At 38.7% G+C, this 18,352-nt stretch overlaps 1 protein-coding gene across 12 annotated transcripts in view; it reads right to left on the bottom strand.

Moving 5' to 3' along the window:
• LOC120414001 (regulating synaptic membrane exocytosis protein 2) overlaps positions 1-18,352 on the bottom strand; it is a 110,966-nt gene that overhangs the window by 64,348 nt on the left and 28,266 nt on the right. For all 12 annotated transcript variants that reach the window (XR_008212491.1, XR_005605006.2, XR_005605005.2 and 9 more), the window contains exons 4-7: positions 13,135-13,339; positions 12,300-12,422; positions 11,820-12,230; positions 11,512-11,746 (exon numbers count right to left, since the gene is read on the bottom strand). Coding sequence is in view for 1 of the 12 variants with exons in the window: in XM_039575010.2 (XP_039430944.1) it covers positions 11,512-11,746; positions 11,820-12,230; positions 12,300-12,422; positions 13,135-13,339 (974 nt within the window). In the remaining 11 variants the exon portion in view is untranslated. The remainder of the gene's footprint in view (positions 1-11,511; positions 11,747-11,819; positions 12,231-12,299; positions 12,423-13,134; positions 13,340-18,352) is intronic.

Below are 18,352 nucleotides of genomic sequence, written 5' to 3'. Positions count from 1 at the left end.
GGAAGTTCACTGGCCACCGACGAAAACATCCTCCGTTTCGTTCCGGTCTTCGCTTCCCCTGTTCGAACAGTGATATAACACAGTTTCCGACGGGAAAAACGCACTTTTCCGAATTTTCCTGTCGCAGCCTCGCACTCGAAAAATAAGGAGGAAAATCCACTTCTTCTTCCTTCCTTCCTTGTTCGGAGAGCTTCAGCTGCTGATGATGTGCTTGTCAGCGCTTTTTTTCCCGCGGCCGTGAGCTTTCGCGCAGCTTTTTGCCGTATCTCGCCTCGAGCTTACTCGAGCTTCTCGTTCGACTGGCAGGACCAAACTGAGCGCACGCAAAGGAAAATTTACATGCACTGCCCTTTTTTTCCTTGCTTTGCTTTGCTGCTTCCTTCCTTCCAGCCAGCAGCAAATTGGATGTTCTCAGTGCAACCCTTACCGAAAACGGACACACGGACTCTCTCACCGCTCTCATTCAAACATCTCTCATTTTCCGCGGTCGTCCGCCACTCACACTCACAGCAGTGGAGATGAAGAAGAATAAGAAGAAGCAGTTAAAAATCGCGCGTGACAAGAACTCACACTTGTGCACGTGAGACACTCACGTGCTGACCAAAGCACCACCAACCTCCTACGATGCCCCCCTGCAGGGAAAAGCCCTGTTTCTAGCACGACGTCGGGTGCATTCGCGGAAAAGTGCACTACACTCACACGTGGGATGGAATGGTCGTTTTTTTTTTTGTCTGCGGCAACGTGCACGTGATGGGTTTGGTCCGCGGCTGAGTTTGGACGGTTTTGGGAGTTGTTACAAATAACTGCAAATTGGTGTTTTGTATGATATTCATCAATCTGTTACTCTGTTAAAACATCAAAGCTAAAAAAGCTACAGTCACAACTCCATTTTGGCTCCCTGCAATCCCGCTCCAATCGAGAGAGTTTAATTTTAGTAAATTCCCTGTCAATTAATAAAATTGTAAAATTTGGGGTCTAAAATTTAATGCTAAGAAAATCATTTTGAGAAACCAAGCGCCTCCAATTATTCTAAGAAAGTTTGATTCAATGGAGACGCTTGGTTAATTAAAATGATTTAAAGGCATTTATAATAAGCATTTAAAACATTATATGAAGTTTCAAATTTTACAACAGCAATATAGCAATTGATGGCTCATCAGCACTCAACCATTTAAAAAAAGCTCCCAAGAAATAATTGCAACCCTTCTACAGGAATAAATCGTCTGTTGTGTGCTAATTTAGTACTATTCATTTGGTAAAAAAAAAAGTAAATCTTTCCCTGTTCCTGAGGGGAACACCCGTGAAGAGTATCGGGGCCGGCATTTACAAAGCGGATTCAGTGACAGTTTCATTCTCAACTTAATGTTAACATGTTAAGGTTAATGTTAACATTCCATAGGTTGTCTTCCTAAGGTGTCTTAATAAGGTCCAGTTTGTGACGATACACTACCTTCCCTTTACTAAGCAATCGAATCCAGAAGGGAAAAGATCACCAGTTGTGTTAGTCCGAGCCGGGATTTGAACCCCGATCTACCGCTTACGAGGCGGAAGCGTTACCACTAAACTACGTGGCTCGGTCGTTCCATTTAGTACTATTCGAGAAAATCGATTTTTAAAGTTTAATGATAAATATTTTCAAAACTATGAATGATAGAGCCAACATTTTTGAAGCAATCGGTTCGTATACTATCACTTGACAAACGCTCCAAGTTTCAGCTGATTTGGTTACACCAGTTAAAAGATACAGTTAATTATGCAAACAAAAACTAGACTCGTAGATCTTAACTCCAGGGAGTCCTTGGATGACCATGGACATCCCGAAGTACCCATAGACCTTTGAGATACATAAAATTTTAGTAAACAAATAAATTTAAAAAAAAAGTTTTTCAAATATTTTAATTTTAAACCTTCAATATTTATTTTTATAATCGTACAAAAAATGCTATCTGTGAACCCCCCGAACTTCACAACTTTTTTATACATTTGTATTGGTTGTTTCCATTGTGCTTAAAGGAAATAGCTATGCATAAGGCTACCAACTCTTGCTGAGCAAAAATCCGTACATTTTTCCGATATGACACCATGGTATAAGATAAAGAATTTGGGAATTAAAAATATAAAACTGTATCGTTTTTGCAGCTTACAAATTCCACTTTGCTATCAGAGTGCTTATGACTTGCACGTTTAAAAATATTCACAAAATAAACCGTAATTTGCTGAATAAAATTTCCATTTTTTATTTTGTAAAACTTTTAAAAGTTCACGGAACGTCAAGTTAAGTTGGTTTTTACGAATAATATCATTTTCAGTGTTTTCACGAAAACATCTCTAGATTCTTTATTGAAAAGGTCCAATAAACATGTGCAACACAATAGCTTACAGGACCGTTATAAAAATAACTTTACATTTGCTAATTTGCTTTAGAAAGCCTTTTGTTCTTTTATTGAATAAATACGTTTTGTAAAGAATTTGGAAAGAACAATTAATGATAATCCACTCTGACATAAGGAATTTCTGGAAAACTATCCAAAATATCCCTTTAAAATCGATCTGGCAGTGTGATAAAAATGCAAAAGCTTAGGCCAAATAAAAAAAATCCGTACAAATCCGTATTTTGCGAAAAACTCTGTGCCAAAATTCCGGCCAGTTAAAAATCCGCGAAAATGGTCGAAAATCCGTACGGTAAGGAAAAAATCCATACAGTTGGTAGCCTTACGTATTATTCATTGAAAAAAACACTTAAAAAGTTTAAAAAACTCTGCCATTTTTCGATACTCGACTGTACACATTGGAACATGTCATGATTTTAATTTAATTTCATCTTAGCATGGCCATTAGGTTGATGCAAGTAACTATTTAAAAAAAGTTTTTGCCCCTTGACCCTGGCTGAGGTCGAGGAATGGCACCAAAATAAAAGGAATTGATTAATTGAAATTACAAGCCAGAACTTCAAATTTTAAATCAATAAATTGCTGTAAAATGCATTATGCATCCTTAAAGTTGATTTGCAATAAATAGTTTTCAAAGGAAGATTTGACGAAAAATAAATTCAGTGATTTTTTTTTTATTTTTGAATAAACCCGAACATGCTAAAAACGATTCTAAACGCAGAGGAATACACTTTTTTTACAACCCCCGACAAAAGCTTTGAAAAAAAATTGCAACAGCCCTAATTCAAAGAAATAACACTAGATTTTCAATAGTTCAAAACAGCGAATGACTTGTCAATTTTTAGCAGTCCCAATAAAAAACGAGCAAACAACAATAATATTCTATCTGTCAAGTTTTTTGCGTACAAATACTTCAATAACTTTGTTTCTTGTGATCAAATATGTGATTTTTTCTGAGTGTTACTAAATCAAATTGATTAAACATATTTGTCGACAAATTTTAAACGATTAACTATCTCAAAATATTTAGAACAGTCTTTTGCTATATGCACGTGTTTCATTTCATAATTAACCTAGGATGGAGAATACGACAAGACAGCACAATCTTAACGATATCTTGGTAATTTCCATTTGGCGGAAGCACTCAAACAAATACTCTCAACGAATTTTCCTGCCGGTGACACTCACAGTGAGTGTTCTCATTTTCCCCCAAAGTGTATTAGACAATCGCTTGCTCCGGTTTGATCTTTGTTCTCTTCGTTTTCGATTGCTCAAGCTGATCTGCCAAAATGAAGGAATGCCAATTTGTTTTTTTCATTCTTGCATTGTGCCAAATTAATTCGAAATCAGGTTCCATTACGACATGGTCGGTGATCGCTTCGACTGCAACAAGAACGAATCCAAAATTATCGCCAAAATGAGCGCATAATAAAATCAGCATTCTCTTACTCTCTCATCCTTGCTCTTGTTTCTCCCTCTCTCTCTCTCTCGCATTGATTTCAGCATCCCTTATCCAAGGTCATTGTTAAACATTCATTAGCCGTATGCTCATCATCAGCACACCAACACCACCATCGAGGGAAACCCGAAATGATTTGTCAATGAGTGTGTTTTTCATGCATTCATACTCAACGCGAGCAGCAGCATCCGTATGAGTGTGTGTGTGTGGTTGTCACTCTGTAGCCAACAACCATCCACCATGCGTTCCCACGTGCACGTCGTGGCCTGAAGCGAAAGTTGCCTTTTTGATTGGGGCGCCCAATCCCACATGTGGCAAAAACATTTCATCCAGATACGGGACATTTTTTGTTTGTGGTTTTCTTTGAACATTGGTTGAAATAAAAAAAAAACTGGTAAATGAAGAGAGCAAGTTTGCGATAACGGCTGCTGATCTGAACGATACGATAAAGCTGTTCCAAACAGCTTTCGGTCAGATGGAAGTGCACCGTGGGAAATTGGATTGCATTTTTACGTGATTTTTCATTGTTATAAATTTCTTTGAATTTTTATTTGTTCTGTGAAGAAATCGTTGGGTTTTAAATAATTAAATTGTACGATTGAAAATATGTTCAAATCCAAACAAATATGATTCAGGTGAAGCCATCAATTATTCCAAAAGAAAATTAACCATAATAGCTAAATATTCAGAAACCGCCTAATAATAATAATAGAGCATAGATAAACGTGGGTGCGCATGGTCGCTTAAGATGATTCCATACCATTTACACAACAAATTTGCAAAATTATTTATTGGCAAGAATTTCACTAAAATTCAAATCCATCGATTGAAGCATGATCAGGGAGCTCAAATCTATCATACCTTGACGAAACTGAAGCGTTTACTGACATCAACTTTTAAAAGGTCCAGTTGTGTTATCATTAGGGTTTGTGAAATTTCACGATTTCGCGGAAAGCGTGAAATCCGCGAAATTTGGCTTTTTCCGCGAAATCCCGTGAAATTGTATGTTTGTGTGAAAATGTAACGATTTTTCTCAAAATAATTTATCACACTAAAAAAGGGATGAAAATAATCTTATGAAATACTGTAGAATTAAGTGAGTGAGTGGTTTAATTACTTATATAGGGTTAATGATATTTGACGATTTCGTGGACGTGGACAAATCATTTTTTTTCAAACAAAAACTTAATAAATATTTCATCCAAAAAGACTATTTCATTAAATTTTATTAGTTTTCAATCAAACAGCTTGAATATATCTGTTTGTCATTTGATATGAACCATTTGAAGAAATGTTCATATTTTTGAGTTTTTTTTTGGAAACTAAATTTATTAATATTTTCATTCGCGGTATCCAAAAGTTTACTGCTATTTTATTTGAAAGGAATAGTTTTGAAAACAATTAAAAAAATCAAGCTTAGTTTTATTCAAAATAAAATGAAGAGGATTTTATATCTTTGAAATAACATTTTTAAAACAAATCATTTTTTTCGGCCGTTTTTAATTTTAACGATATTTGTTTATTAGGGTTGATGATTCCCGTGAAAGTTGAAAAATACTACTTTTTTATTGTTTGGGTAACATTTAGAATAAAAAAATTGATTTTGTCAAAAAATATATTATTTTTGCAAATTGATTTTGAATTAAGTTTTTGAAAAGTGAGCTAAAACCCTTAAAAAATATGTTTAATGGGCTAAATAACGCAGAAAATTCAATTTATTCTACTCATTTTGACTGGACAAGATTGTAAAATCTTACTTTGATATGAAATTCAATAAAATGTAAAATTATATAACAGAAGCAAATTAGCAAAAACATTTAAGCTTTGTTAGTCGAATATTAAAAGAGCTGTTCAGTAAATGAGAATACGCGTGCCCTACATTTTGTTTCAAATGTATATAGAGCCCATCAATAAATCAGGAGGATTTTTTTTTAAATAGGAGATTTTTTTGTGTCGCATTCAAATTGAGTAAAGATTTTTTTAAGATTATTGAAGAATATTATATAATGAAGCATAAAAATTAGTTTCTTTGATTTAAACATAGGATTTTCAGAGTTATTTTAACATTTTTCGAGTTCCGCGAAATTTGCGTGAAATTTGGTGTTTTGAAATTAAGGTCCCCGTGAAATTTGCAATTTTCGAGCGTGAAAAATCACTAAGCCTAGTTATCATATATCCGTGTCTTTTTTTTTATATCTCTGAAAACCAAGGTTTTCAACTTTATCAAGCATATTGACAAAGACAGTTTAAAAAAATATTTTTAAAATATTATGATTACTTTATATTACACAGGAACTGTTCTAACATAGTATACAGCATCCAAATAATTTGTAAATTCAACAATCCATCCGCATGATTACTAAGTTTTCAGAATGTTTTTCAATTTAATCAATTAGGGATGATTTAGATTCTGAATCTTAGATCAGAACAATCAAACTCCATAGGCTGGCTCTAAATGTGTGTTAACAATTTTAATTTTGAGTGTTCTCTTATGAACTTTAAAACCCTTTTTTAAAAATATGCTGACATATTGCTTGAATTTAATGAAATTTTGATTGACAATTTACGACACTTTGTTTTACTGTAAATAATCTTGCAAAAAGTTCAGTAATCTGATCCTGTGCTTATTTTAGCATAAAACCTATTCCTTCTATCGGTGTTTTCCTTCATATTGCTGCAGGTTGCAACAACCGTTGAACACCAACCAAAAGCATTCGGGTGTTCACGGCGGCCACCAACAAACAGGAGCTGGCAAAAATAATAATAACGTCAATGATGAAATTTATAACAGCACATAATTTATGAACGATGATTTCCACAAAAGATACTGCAGTGTGGTATCGAACACTCACACACACAAACACACGGGGAAGGTCGGTCAGTCGGTTGATCCTCCCGGGTCCTGTCCTGCAATAGTCGCGAGGGACAAAGGCCACCAGAACCAGAACAGAAGAATGGAACGAAATAGTGAAGAGGGGAGCAGACTCAAAAAATACACATCACAACAACTACAACAGATGAAGGGGTGGGGAGTGAGAAGTATACTAACTATATAGTTCACAGAAAACCTTTTGTTCTTTGATGCGGCTTTTAGCGCATCTAATCAACCTGCAGCAGCACCACACGAGAGCAGCAGCACCATTTTCAAAGGCCACATCGTATCTTAACCAGCTGCTCAACAGTGGACAACCGATATCACATACGGGATCAGCAGCATGGACTTCGTGTTCAAAGGGTGGAAAGCAAAATGCATCATGTATGACATAACTACTATACAATTCGTCATATTTTTTTTAATTTTTCAATCTTTAACTAAATTGCTACTGAATGGTAACGTCAGCAAGGGCGACGTTGAGCCTGTGGGGTGAGATTTAGCCAATATAAAAAAAACCTTTCGGAAGGCGTGTTTTGGCATTTCATAATGACGACTTGATGACGTTTTGTTATACAGTCAAACCTCGCATAAGAGCGCCTCGCATATGCAACTTTGCATATACGAGTCATTCCACCTGATTCGGTTTTGTCGCAAGAGTTGCATATGCGAGGTACAGGGCTTATGGGATTTTGGCTATATGGGAGACATGGGCTATATTTTTATAAAAAATCATCTTAACTACACAAGTTTATAGTGTTTTGGAATCGTTATGAAGTCAGCTATACAGCTACACCAAATTCACAAGGTTTACGATGTTCTAAGTCATCCGAAACTTCCGCAAGTTAAGGCCTATGTGTTCACCGCCGTACAAATATGAGGTAGGCGATTGTGACTGTGGTTTTTGACTTCCGATCATATCCAGATAGCCTCAGGGAGGTTCAGGGACTAGTCTACCGATGTGTGGTGATGTTCTGGGTCTCCTGTAGAGTCCCGGGAGATACGGCCGATGGGTCTACCGCCGTAACAAGGCAGAGGTCGGTGGTTTTTGACCTCAGATCATATCCAGATAGCCTCAGGGAGGTTCAGAGACTAGTCTACCGATGTGTGGTGAAGTTCTGGGTCTCCTGTAGAGTCCCGGGAGATACGGCCGATGGGTCTACCGCCGTAACAAGGCAGAGGTCGGTGGTTTTTGACCTCAGATCATATCCAGATAGCCTCAGGGAGGTTCAGGGACTAGTCTACCGATGTGTGGTGAAGTTCTGGGTCTCCTGTAGAGTCCCGGGAGATACGGCCGATGGGTCTACCGCCGTAACAAGATAGAGGTCAGTGGTTTTTGACCTCAGATCATATCCAGATAGCCTCAGGGAGGGTCAGGGACTAGTCTACCGATGTGTGGTGATGTTCTGGGAGATACGGCCGATGGGTCTACCGCCGTAACAAGATAGAGGTCAGTGGTTTTTGACCTCAGATCATATCCAGATAGCCTCAGGGAGGTTCAGGGACTAGTCTACCGATGTGTGGTGATGTTCTGGGTCTCCTGTAGAGTCCCGGGAGCTACGGCCGATCGGTCTACCGCCGTAGCAAGGCAGAGGTCGGTGGTTTTTGACCTCAGATCATATCCAGATAGTCTCAGGGAGGTTCAGGGACTAGTCTACCGATGTGTGGTGAAGTTCTGGGTCTCCTGTAGAGTCCCGGGAGATACGGCCGATGGGTCTACCGCAGTAACAAGATAGAGGTCAGTGGTTTTTGACCTCAGATCATATCCAGATAGCCTCAGGGAGGTTCAGGTACTAGTCTACCGATGTGTGGTGATGTTCTGGGTCTACTGTAGAGTCCCGGGAGCTACGGCCGATCGGTCTACCGCCGTAACAAGGCAGAGGTCGGTGGTTTTTGACCTCAGATCATATCCAGATAGTCTCAGGGAGGTTCAGAGACTAGTCTACCGATGTTTGGTAAAGTTCTGGGTCTCCTGTAGAGTCCCGGGAATTACGGCCGATGGGTCTACCGCCGTAACAAGATAGAGGTCAGTGGTTTTTGACCTCAGATCATATCCAGATAGCCTCAGGGAGGTTCAGGGACGGGTACAGCGCCAGGATCCAGATCTGCAAGACTCGCGTGTAACAATTGTGACTCGTCAGTTACATGCTCGGCAAATACGGCGGAAAATGAAAATCTTTTTTTTAATGTATTCTAAATTATTTTGAACCGTCCCTCGGTCCTAACCTGGTCACAGCACCTAAACGGACATAATAAAAATAAGTTAGGAATAAAAAAAACTCCCGGGACTCTACAGTAGACCCAGAACATCACCACGTATCGGTAGACTAGTCCTTGAACTTCACTGAAACTATCCGGATATGATTTGAGGTCAAAAACCACCGTCCTATGCCTTGTTACGGCGGTAGACCCATAGGACGTAACTCCCGGAACTCTAGAGATGATCTAGAACATCTCCTTACAACGGTAGACTAGTCCCTGGACCTCCCTGAGGCTATCTAGATATGATCTGAGGTCAAAAACCACCGACCTCTACCTTGTTACGGCGGTAGACCGATCGGCCGTAGCTCCCGGGACTCTACAGTAGACCCAGAACATCACCACGTATCGGTAGACTAGTCCTTGAACTTCACTGAAACTATCCGGATATGATTTGAGGTCAAAAACCACCGACCTCTGCCTTGTTACGGTGGTAGACCCATAGGACGTAACTCCCGGAACTCTACAGTAGACCCAGAACATCACCACATATCGATAGACTAGTCCCTGAACCTCCCTGAGGCTATCCGGATATGGTTTGAGGTCAAAAACCACCGACCTCTGCCTTGTTACGGCGGTAGACCCATAGGACGTAACTCCCGGAACTCTACAGTAGACCCAGAACATCTCCTTACAACGGTAGACTTGTCCCTGAACCTCCCTGAGGCTATCCGGATATGATCTGTGGTCAAAAACCACCGACCTCTGCCTTGTTACGGCGGTAGACCCATAGTACGTAACTCCCGGAACTCTACAGTAGACCCAGAACATCTCCTTACAACGGTAGACTAGTCCCTGAACCTCCCTGAGGCTATCCGGTTATGATCTGAGGTCAAAAACCACCGACCTCTGCCTTGTTACGGCGGTAGACCCATAGGACGTAACTCCCGGAACTCTACAGGAGACCCAGAACATCACCACACATCGGTAGACTAGTCCCTGAACCTCCCTGAGGCTATCTGGATATGATCTGAGGTCAAAAACCACAGTCACAATCGCCTACCTCATACTTGTACGGCGGTGAACACATAGGCCTTAACTTGCGGAAGTTTCGGATGACCTAGAACATCGTAAACCTTGTAAATTTGGTATAGCTGTATAGCTGACTTCATAACGATTCCAAAACACTATAAATTTGTATAGTTAAGATGATTTTTTATAAAAATGTAGGCCATGTCTCCCATATAGCCAAAATCCCATAAGCCCTGTACCTCGCATATGCGTGTTTCGCATAAGAAACCCCCATATGAGTTGCATATGCGAGGTTTAACTGTATGTGATAAAAATCACATTCTTAGAACAAATCCTGTAGATCTTAAATTTCAATATCCGTTTTGCCTTACTTTCTCTTGTCTTAGAGGATTCATAATTGACCCGAGTTTATCTCATGAATAGATAAACAAACGTTTGATCCACATCGGGCTAAATCTTTGTTAAAACCAATTCGCATTGCGGCATTTGAATGGTCTTTCGAAGCACGTCAAAATGTGCCTTAAAGATCCGGGATTTGTTTAACTTTCTCTATTAGTTTTTTTTTGCAAATTACTGTAAAAAAAGTTTATTTTTAAAACCCGGTGCTTTTGTCCTATAGAAGCCCTACAAGATGGCATTTCCTGGTCTCAACTATAAAATATTCAGCATCCGTAGGAAATTCCACAAAAGTTGGAAAGTTTGAATACACATAAGTTTGCGTTATCCATTTTTTACAGTAATTTGCAAAAGCTATGAGAAAAGTAAATCAATTCAATGGTTTTCGGTCCTTGAATTTCATTGTCCAACCTCAACTGGTTGTTGTCAATCCATCGGGGTCTTCTTTTAGTTTGACATCTATTTTACACGGTGCTCACCTACACTACCAAACTTATGTTTCGATAGTGTGCGTGAGCTCCGTATAAAAAATGACAGTTCGTCACATTTTAGTTTGACTTGTCCAACTAACGGGGCTCAAACTAAGAAGTCTCAAACTAAAAAGTGTCAATCCACCGGGGTTTGGTGAATTTGGCATGAATTCATCTAATGCTGAAAGTTTGTTCTAAATCGGGGTACCTCGATACGACCTGTGACCAGCTCTAGAAAAACTCGCTTTTAAGCTTGTACCCCAATAGTTTTACAAAGTCGAACTAAAAAGTAGCAAACTATCGAAAATGTCAAACCATCGAGGATCTCCAGCATTTTCTTGCCTTGAAAACTAATGGCGTAATAATGATTATTTTCAAAAACTTGCCAGCCTTATTAAAATCTTGGTGATGAGTCCGCAGTAGACCTAGTAAAACCAGGTTTTGGAGTTATGTCGAACCGTGCAATCTGTGGGCATTCTCCACCGTAAACCGATTTCCGGTTCAAAGATCGTCACGCTTCACTACGTGGTGCGCAGTGGTTTGGTAAAATTAGGGATTAAGAATAGAACCAAAAACACAAGAGAACAAGTCAGTGAATGTTAGTACAAAAGAAAACGCAAGAAAACAAAAACAATCAGCTTTTTCTGTACAGAAACGGGACAAACTAGATAAAATGAAACCAGCTGTACCGACCTTCGTATTCCGGCGTCGATCGGATGTCCTCGTCGGAACTGCTAAAGGACCGCTGCTGGGGCAGGTACGGTCCACCCATCGGACGTTTATGCTTCTTCATGGGTTCCGCGATGCCACTGCTGCCACTCCCGCTGCCGTAGCTAGGCGCTCCGGACTGCATGGATTCGGCGTAGTGTTGCTGCTGGCGCGGGTGGACCAGGTGCGGATGGCTTCGCATCAGGTCTTCGATTTCACCCTTCCAAAAAAGGACGAAAAAAAAGCATTAATCTACAATTCCTAGAGAGATGCAATGGTGACAGCGTCCCTACCTGGTAGTAGCTGGGATCCTCCTGGCCGTAGCCACCCATGCTGACGTTTCCGCTCGGACGGGTGATCTGCACCTGGGGGTTCATGTGCGACTGGTGGTGTCCGTACGGATTCTGTTGCATCGGTGGCTGCGGCAGTCCGGGGTGCTGCGGGTGCTGTCCGTACTGGCCGACCTGGCCCGGGTGCATCCGGGGCATCGGCAACCGGGCCTGCTGTGGTCCCGTGGATATGTCCACCCCGCTGTCGGACTGCGACATCCGGCGCACGGGTGGATCCTGCTGGGAGTACTGGCGGCGCAGTTGACTTCCGGAGCGCTGCATCGGGTTGTTTTCCTTTTCCGCCGCGCTCCGGGCCCGTTCCAGCTTTGGTCGCTTGTCGGAGGGATCGAATGGATCGAGCATTGTCTGGGACATCTGGAAAGTTAAAATAAATTTTGTTAAAATTTCAGAATCTTTAAGAAATTGGCAGAATTTGAAACTCACCCGTGGATCTCCGTCGATCCGCCGTACCGTCCCGCCATCGGGACTGGTGCTTTTGTTCATCCATTGGCCTGTCTTCGACAATAGTTCCTGCTTTTTCCGGCAAACGATGCACACCCATATCACCTAGATTTGGATGAAAAAAACGATTTTAGTTGCTTCATTTTCAACAATCAAAAAAAAATATGATCCTCTGTAAGACCGTCCAAAGCTTCAGTCCAAACACATGATGTATGCAATAAAAATCACAGTTTACGCTGGCATACGCATATTATCACTTCCTTATCCGCATGCAGCACCCCTTTGGCGTAGTTTAAATTTTTAAAGAGGCTCAACATACCAATCTGATTCACCCTCTTAAGCCACGTGGACCTTTTTTATTTGGGCAAAAATATGTATGGAAACAATGTCGAATCGGGAACGTATTGTTGTCTCTAGACAGATAGCCCAACTTAATTTGAATTGATTTTAGAAGATGGGAGGAAAAAACAACCTCTCTTTTGTATCTTTGCAAGCCGCCTTGCTTTTGTCTATATATAGTATGTTTTCATTTCTAGCGCCTAATGGTGCTTTAATCTAGCCGACAGAGGCGCCTAGAATTCTGGTGCCTGATATGCCTCGAATATATGTCTGCCTGCTTCAGCAATGACTCTTCTGCTTTCCCAGCGCATTATCTTGCTTTTATAATCCATGATTCAACCCCCACCAGCATCAGAAGAGAAAGAAAAAAAAAACAAATCAAATCATGCAGATGAACAGTAGACAGAACATAGACAGCCGCTGTCTGTGGAAAACCGTCATTCCGAAGGTTAAAATGTTAAATTGGCGGCTAACTTACCTTATTGTTTCGCAGCGTAACTTTGCCCCCGCATTTGGCACAACAGCGGATGTTGCAATAGTTGCAGATGTGTCCGATGCCATCCGCGAACTTTGTTTTGAGGCAAATGTGACAAGTTGCGTCCAGTTCCACGCCCGCCTTCTTCTGCTGTTCCGACTTTTGCCGGATCGAGTCGACCAGGGTCGCCACCTCGTCCTGCTTCCTCCTGTGAACATAAATTTAAGGATATTCATATAACTTTTTACGAAATAACTAAATTTGTGGATTGCTAGATAAAACAAGATCAATTAATGAAGCCGTATCCCCATTGATGATATTAAAATATCACCCGAAAATGAATTGCATCGATTGTAAACTTCTCCATCAATATCCATAAAATTCCACAATATTCAGTCATATCAATCAGGGTAATTCTCCGCCAACTCACACAGCAGTTGCCCCGACCCCTCTTCGATTTGCGTGAAACTTTGTCCTAAGGGGTAACTTTTGTCCCTGATCACGAATCCGAGGTCCGTTTTTTGATATCTCGTGACGGAGGGGCGGTACGACCCCTTTCATTTTTGAACATGCGAAAAAAGAGGTGTTTTTCAATAATTTGCAGCCTGAAACGGTAATGAGATAGAAATTTGGTGTCAAAGGGACTTTCATGTAAAATTAGACGCCCGATTTGATGGCATACTCAGAATTCCGAAAAAACGTATTTTTCATCGAAAAAAACACTAAAAATTTTTTAAAAATTCTCCCATTTTCCGTTACTCGACTGTAAAAAATTTTGGAACATGTCATTTTATGGGAAAATTAATGTATTTTTCGAATCTACATTGACCCAGAAGGGTCATTTCTTCATTTAGAACAAAATTTTTCATTTTAAAATTTCGTGTTTTTTCTAACTTTGCAGGGTTATTTTTTAGAGTGTAACAATGTTCTACAAAGTTGTAGAGCAGACAATTACAAAAATTTTGATGTATAGACATAAGGGGTTTGCTTATAAACATCACGAGTTATCGCAATTTTACGAAAAAAAAGTTTTGAAAAAGTTGGTCGTCATCGATCATGGCCGTTCATGGTCACCCGCGACAGACACGGACGACTAAACAAAGAGAAACGCAAAAAGTAACTTTTTCAAAACTTTTTTTCGTAAAAACGCGATAACTCGTGATGTTTATAAGCAAATCCCTTATGTCTATATATCAGAATTTTTGTAATTGTCTGCTCTACAACTTTGTAGAACATTGTAACACTCTAAAAAATAACCCTGCAAAGTTAGAAAAAACACGAAATTTTAAAATGAAAAATGTTGTTCTAAATGAAAAAATGACCCTTCTGGGTCAATGTAGATTCAAAAAGTACATTAAATTTCCCATAAAATGACATGTTTCAAAAAAATTTACAGTCGAGTAACGGAAAATGGGAGAATTTTAAAAACTTTTTAAGTGTTTTTTTTTTCGATGAAAAAACGTGTTTTCGGAATTCTGAGTACGCCATCAAATCGGGCGTCTAATTTTACATAAAAGTCCCTTGGACACCAAATTTCTATCTCATCACCGTTTCAGGCTGCAAATTATTGAAAAACACCTCTTTTTTCGCATGTTCAAAAATGGAAGGGGTCGTACCGCCCCTCCCTCGGATTCGTGATCAGGGACAAAAGCCACAAAAAAGCTAAAAATAAGGTTAAGCAAAGGAATTTTATATGCATTACAATATACTCGTCATTTTTGATCAACCCAGTTAGTGAGTATTCGATACCTGGGCCATGCCTTCAGTCCAGTAACTGGACTCCAGTTACCGAATAAGAACTGTATTTACAAGAAAATATAAAAATTGAAAGCAGAGCAAACATTAAAACAACATTTTTACCACATCAACTAAGATATAGTAGGTAGAGTAGTCATCAATGAGACACGGGAAACAATAATAAAATGGCTCTCACAAGTAGTATACTGCCCATGTTCGCATAAATGTCCCATATGCAAAAACAGCAAGCTGAGAAAAACACATTTGAAGTTTGTCCCACACATAAGGCTACGTGTTAAGTTTTCACGGAAAAACAGGATTTCCTCCTGATTTGTACAACAAAGTACTGGATGTTATAGGCTTTTCGGAAAGAGCACACGATTTTGAACAAAACTGCATCAATAACTCAAAAGTGATGAAAATGCATATGGGACATTTATGCGATCAGGGGCAGTATACACGTCTGCCATAATAGTGGCTTTGGTTATGGACGCTCCCTTGGAAAGTTATTCATACATGTTTGATTCTGGGGTGTAAAAGTAAATTATGGACAACAATTACTTTTTCGTTCTAGACTGACTTTATTGAGTTTTAACTTCATTTACCAAAACATATAAAAGTATCTGGTATAAATATATGGGTTTTGCAAAAAATAAATACTTTTTAGCATAACTTTTGTTAATTAAAGTTTCATGTTGGCAAAATTGCTCTAAAATGTTCCAGGCAAGACACCTGCAATGAAACAATACAAAAACATGACGTTTTACTAGAAAATTATTGATTTTCATAGAGTGTTGAATTTGAATAACTCTGGCTGTAGACGTAGGATCGATATATGTTAGAACACATTCAAAGAAAGTAAATGCAACAAAAAGCTCATTAAAACATGCTGATGAAAAAATTAGAAAAATCGTTGAAAGTTAAAAACCAAAAGTGTCTCATTGATGACTACCCTACCCTACATGAGCCTAGGGGCCAAATGTGAAAATCGCTCTTATGAATAATATTAAATATCGTTATTTCAATCTATAAGACTTAAAAATATTTCTACTAAAAAAAACTATGTCTGGTTAAAATTTTCTAATTTTTAGGTATTTTATACGTTTTCGTCAATTAAATATTACGAAATATATAATAACAATTTTCAAAAAGTGTTGTTCAACAAAAGCTTCGAATCTATTTGTAGAAATTTATTCGAATCAAAAACAGGGAATACTAAAAATATACGTAACAAATACGTCCAAAAGAAATAAGGTTAAACCCGAGGAGGAAGGTTTCTTAGTGCAATATATGTATGAGTCCTAGTCCACCGAAAAAATTGTGAGTTATGACTTCCAAATTAATATGGAATAGGGGAAATATGCACATTTTACTCACTCTAAGCCATTCGACCAATTCTAATCACTTTTGCCGTTTTTCGCTATTAAATCAACATTTTCAGATGTTTCAACAATGGAGAGGTGCTTGCTAACTTTTATGTGAGTTTTTTATTACTTTGGAACAGTCGAAAACACTTTAGAGCAATTCCATCTCAAATCAGGAATTTTTCTGGTACTTTTGTACCCGACCCTCTCCGATTTCAATGAAACTTTGTAGACATGTTATCCTAGGCCTATATAAGCCATTTTTGTGTATACGGAGCCAATTGTACTCGAAAATAACATTTGAGAAGGGCGTAAGGTATTTAGATATTTTTGTATTCTGTAATTTAAAAATTACTGTAACTCGAAGGCGTTGCATCGTATTAAAAAGTGGTCAAAGACAAACTTGTAGGAAATTGGACGGGCTTTCTGAAAAAAATACACTGAAAGAAAAATACGCGCCACTTCTATGGGATTTTTAAATTTTTATGTTCAAAAGTTAATTTTTAAGGTGAAGTCACGATTTTTTTTCGTTCAAAATTTTTGAGGAAATAGCCTAAAATGTGACAAAAAGACTCACGAAAAATGCAGGATGGTATGTCTCTCCTAAAAAAATACAAAAATCATTTACTGAAACTGTTTTTTTAAAAAGTGGTTTAAACGTCAAAATTTTCAAAAACCGATAGTGGGAATCGATGCTCCAGACAATTTTACATAAAAGTCTCCATATTGACCATTGTCCCAGGTCTAATCCTTGCGAAGTTACAGCGGTTTTAAAAATAAAAATGTTGAAAAAACAGCTTTTTTGGTGGTTTTTTGCATTTTCTATATGACAGACTTGATTTTTCAGTCTCGAAAATATTTTTACCGGAAAGCTCGTCCAATTTCCCATAAGTTTGGCTTTGACAGCTTTTCAATATGACTCGTTTTAATATTTACGTAGGATGATTTACCTTCCAGATTTCTACCACACTGAAAAAAATATTCTGTTTTCAGTTATGTGCAATGTAATTAAGCTAATATATGTAAGCCCATGCATCCAATTGAAAAGCTGGCAAAGGCAAACTTATGGGAAATTGGACGAGCTTTCCGGTAAAAATATTTTCGAGACCGAAAAATCAAGTCTGTCATATAGAAAATGCAAAAAACCACCAAAAAAGCTGTTTTTTCAACATTTTTATTTTTAAAACCGCTGTAACTTCGCAAGGATTAGACCTGGGACAATGGTCAATATGGAGACTTTTATGTAAAATTGTCTGGAGCATCGATTCCCACTATCGGTTTTTGAAAATTTTGACGTTTAAACCACTTTTCAAAAAAACAGTTTCAGTAAATGATTTTTGTATTTTTTTAGGAGAGACATACCATCCTGCATTTTTCGTGAGTCTTTTTGTCACATTTTAGGCTATTTCCTCAAAAATTTTGAACGAAAAAAAATCGTGACTTCACCTTAAAAATTAACTTTTAAACATAAAAATTTTAAAATCCCATAGAAGTGGCGCGTATTTTTCTTTCAGTGTATTTTTTTCAGAAAGCCCGTCCAATTTCCTACAAGTTTGTCTTTGACCACTTTTTAGTACGATGCAACGCCTTCGAGTTACAGTAATTTTAAATTACAGAATACAAAAATATCTAAATACCTTACGCCCTTCTCAAATGTTATTTTCGAGTACAATTGGCTCCGTATACACAAAAATGGCTTATATAGGCCTAGGATAACATGTCTACAAAGTTTCATTGACATCGGAGAGGGTCGGGTACAAAAATACCAGAAAAATTCCTGATTTGAGATGGAATTGCTCTTTATGAAAGCTGTAATTCATGATCAAAGTGCTGATAGCCCGATAATAGAAATAGGCTGAAAAAGGGTATGGTTCCCCTACTTTAGTATAATTTGATTTTTAAATACCTTTCCAAACAAAATGATAAGAATTTGGACTAGATATACTATCCACCGAGACAGAACCAAGGGAGACGACTCCTAAACCTGGACTGTGCTATCGACCTAACCTCTGGGTTAGACCGGGGCCAACATTTACTCCCCTGTCCGACGGGAGGCGTGATCAGACAAATCTCGTCTCGAAAAATGCCACCGGGACCTTCTGGGATCGAACCCAGGCCGA

This window comes from Culex pipiens, chromosome 3 (assembly GCF_016801865.2).
Source record: "Culex pipiens pallens isolate TS chromosome 3, TS_CPP_V2, whole genome shotgun sequence".
Classification (NCBI taxonomy): Eukaryota; Metazoa; Arthropoda; class Insecta; order Diptera; family Culicidae; genus Culex; species Culex pipiens.
This window is presented reverse-complemented; position numbering and strand designations above follow the sequence as displayed.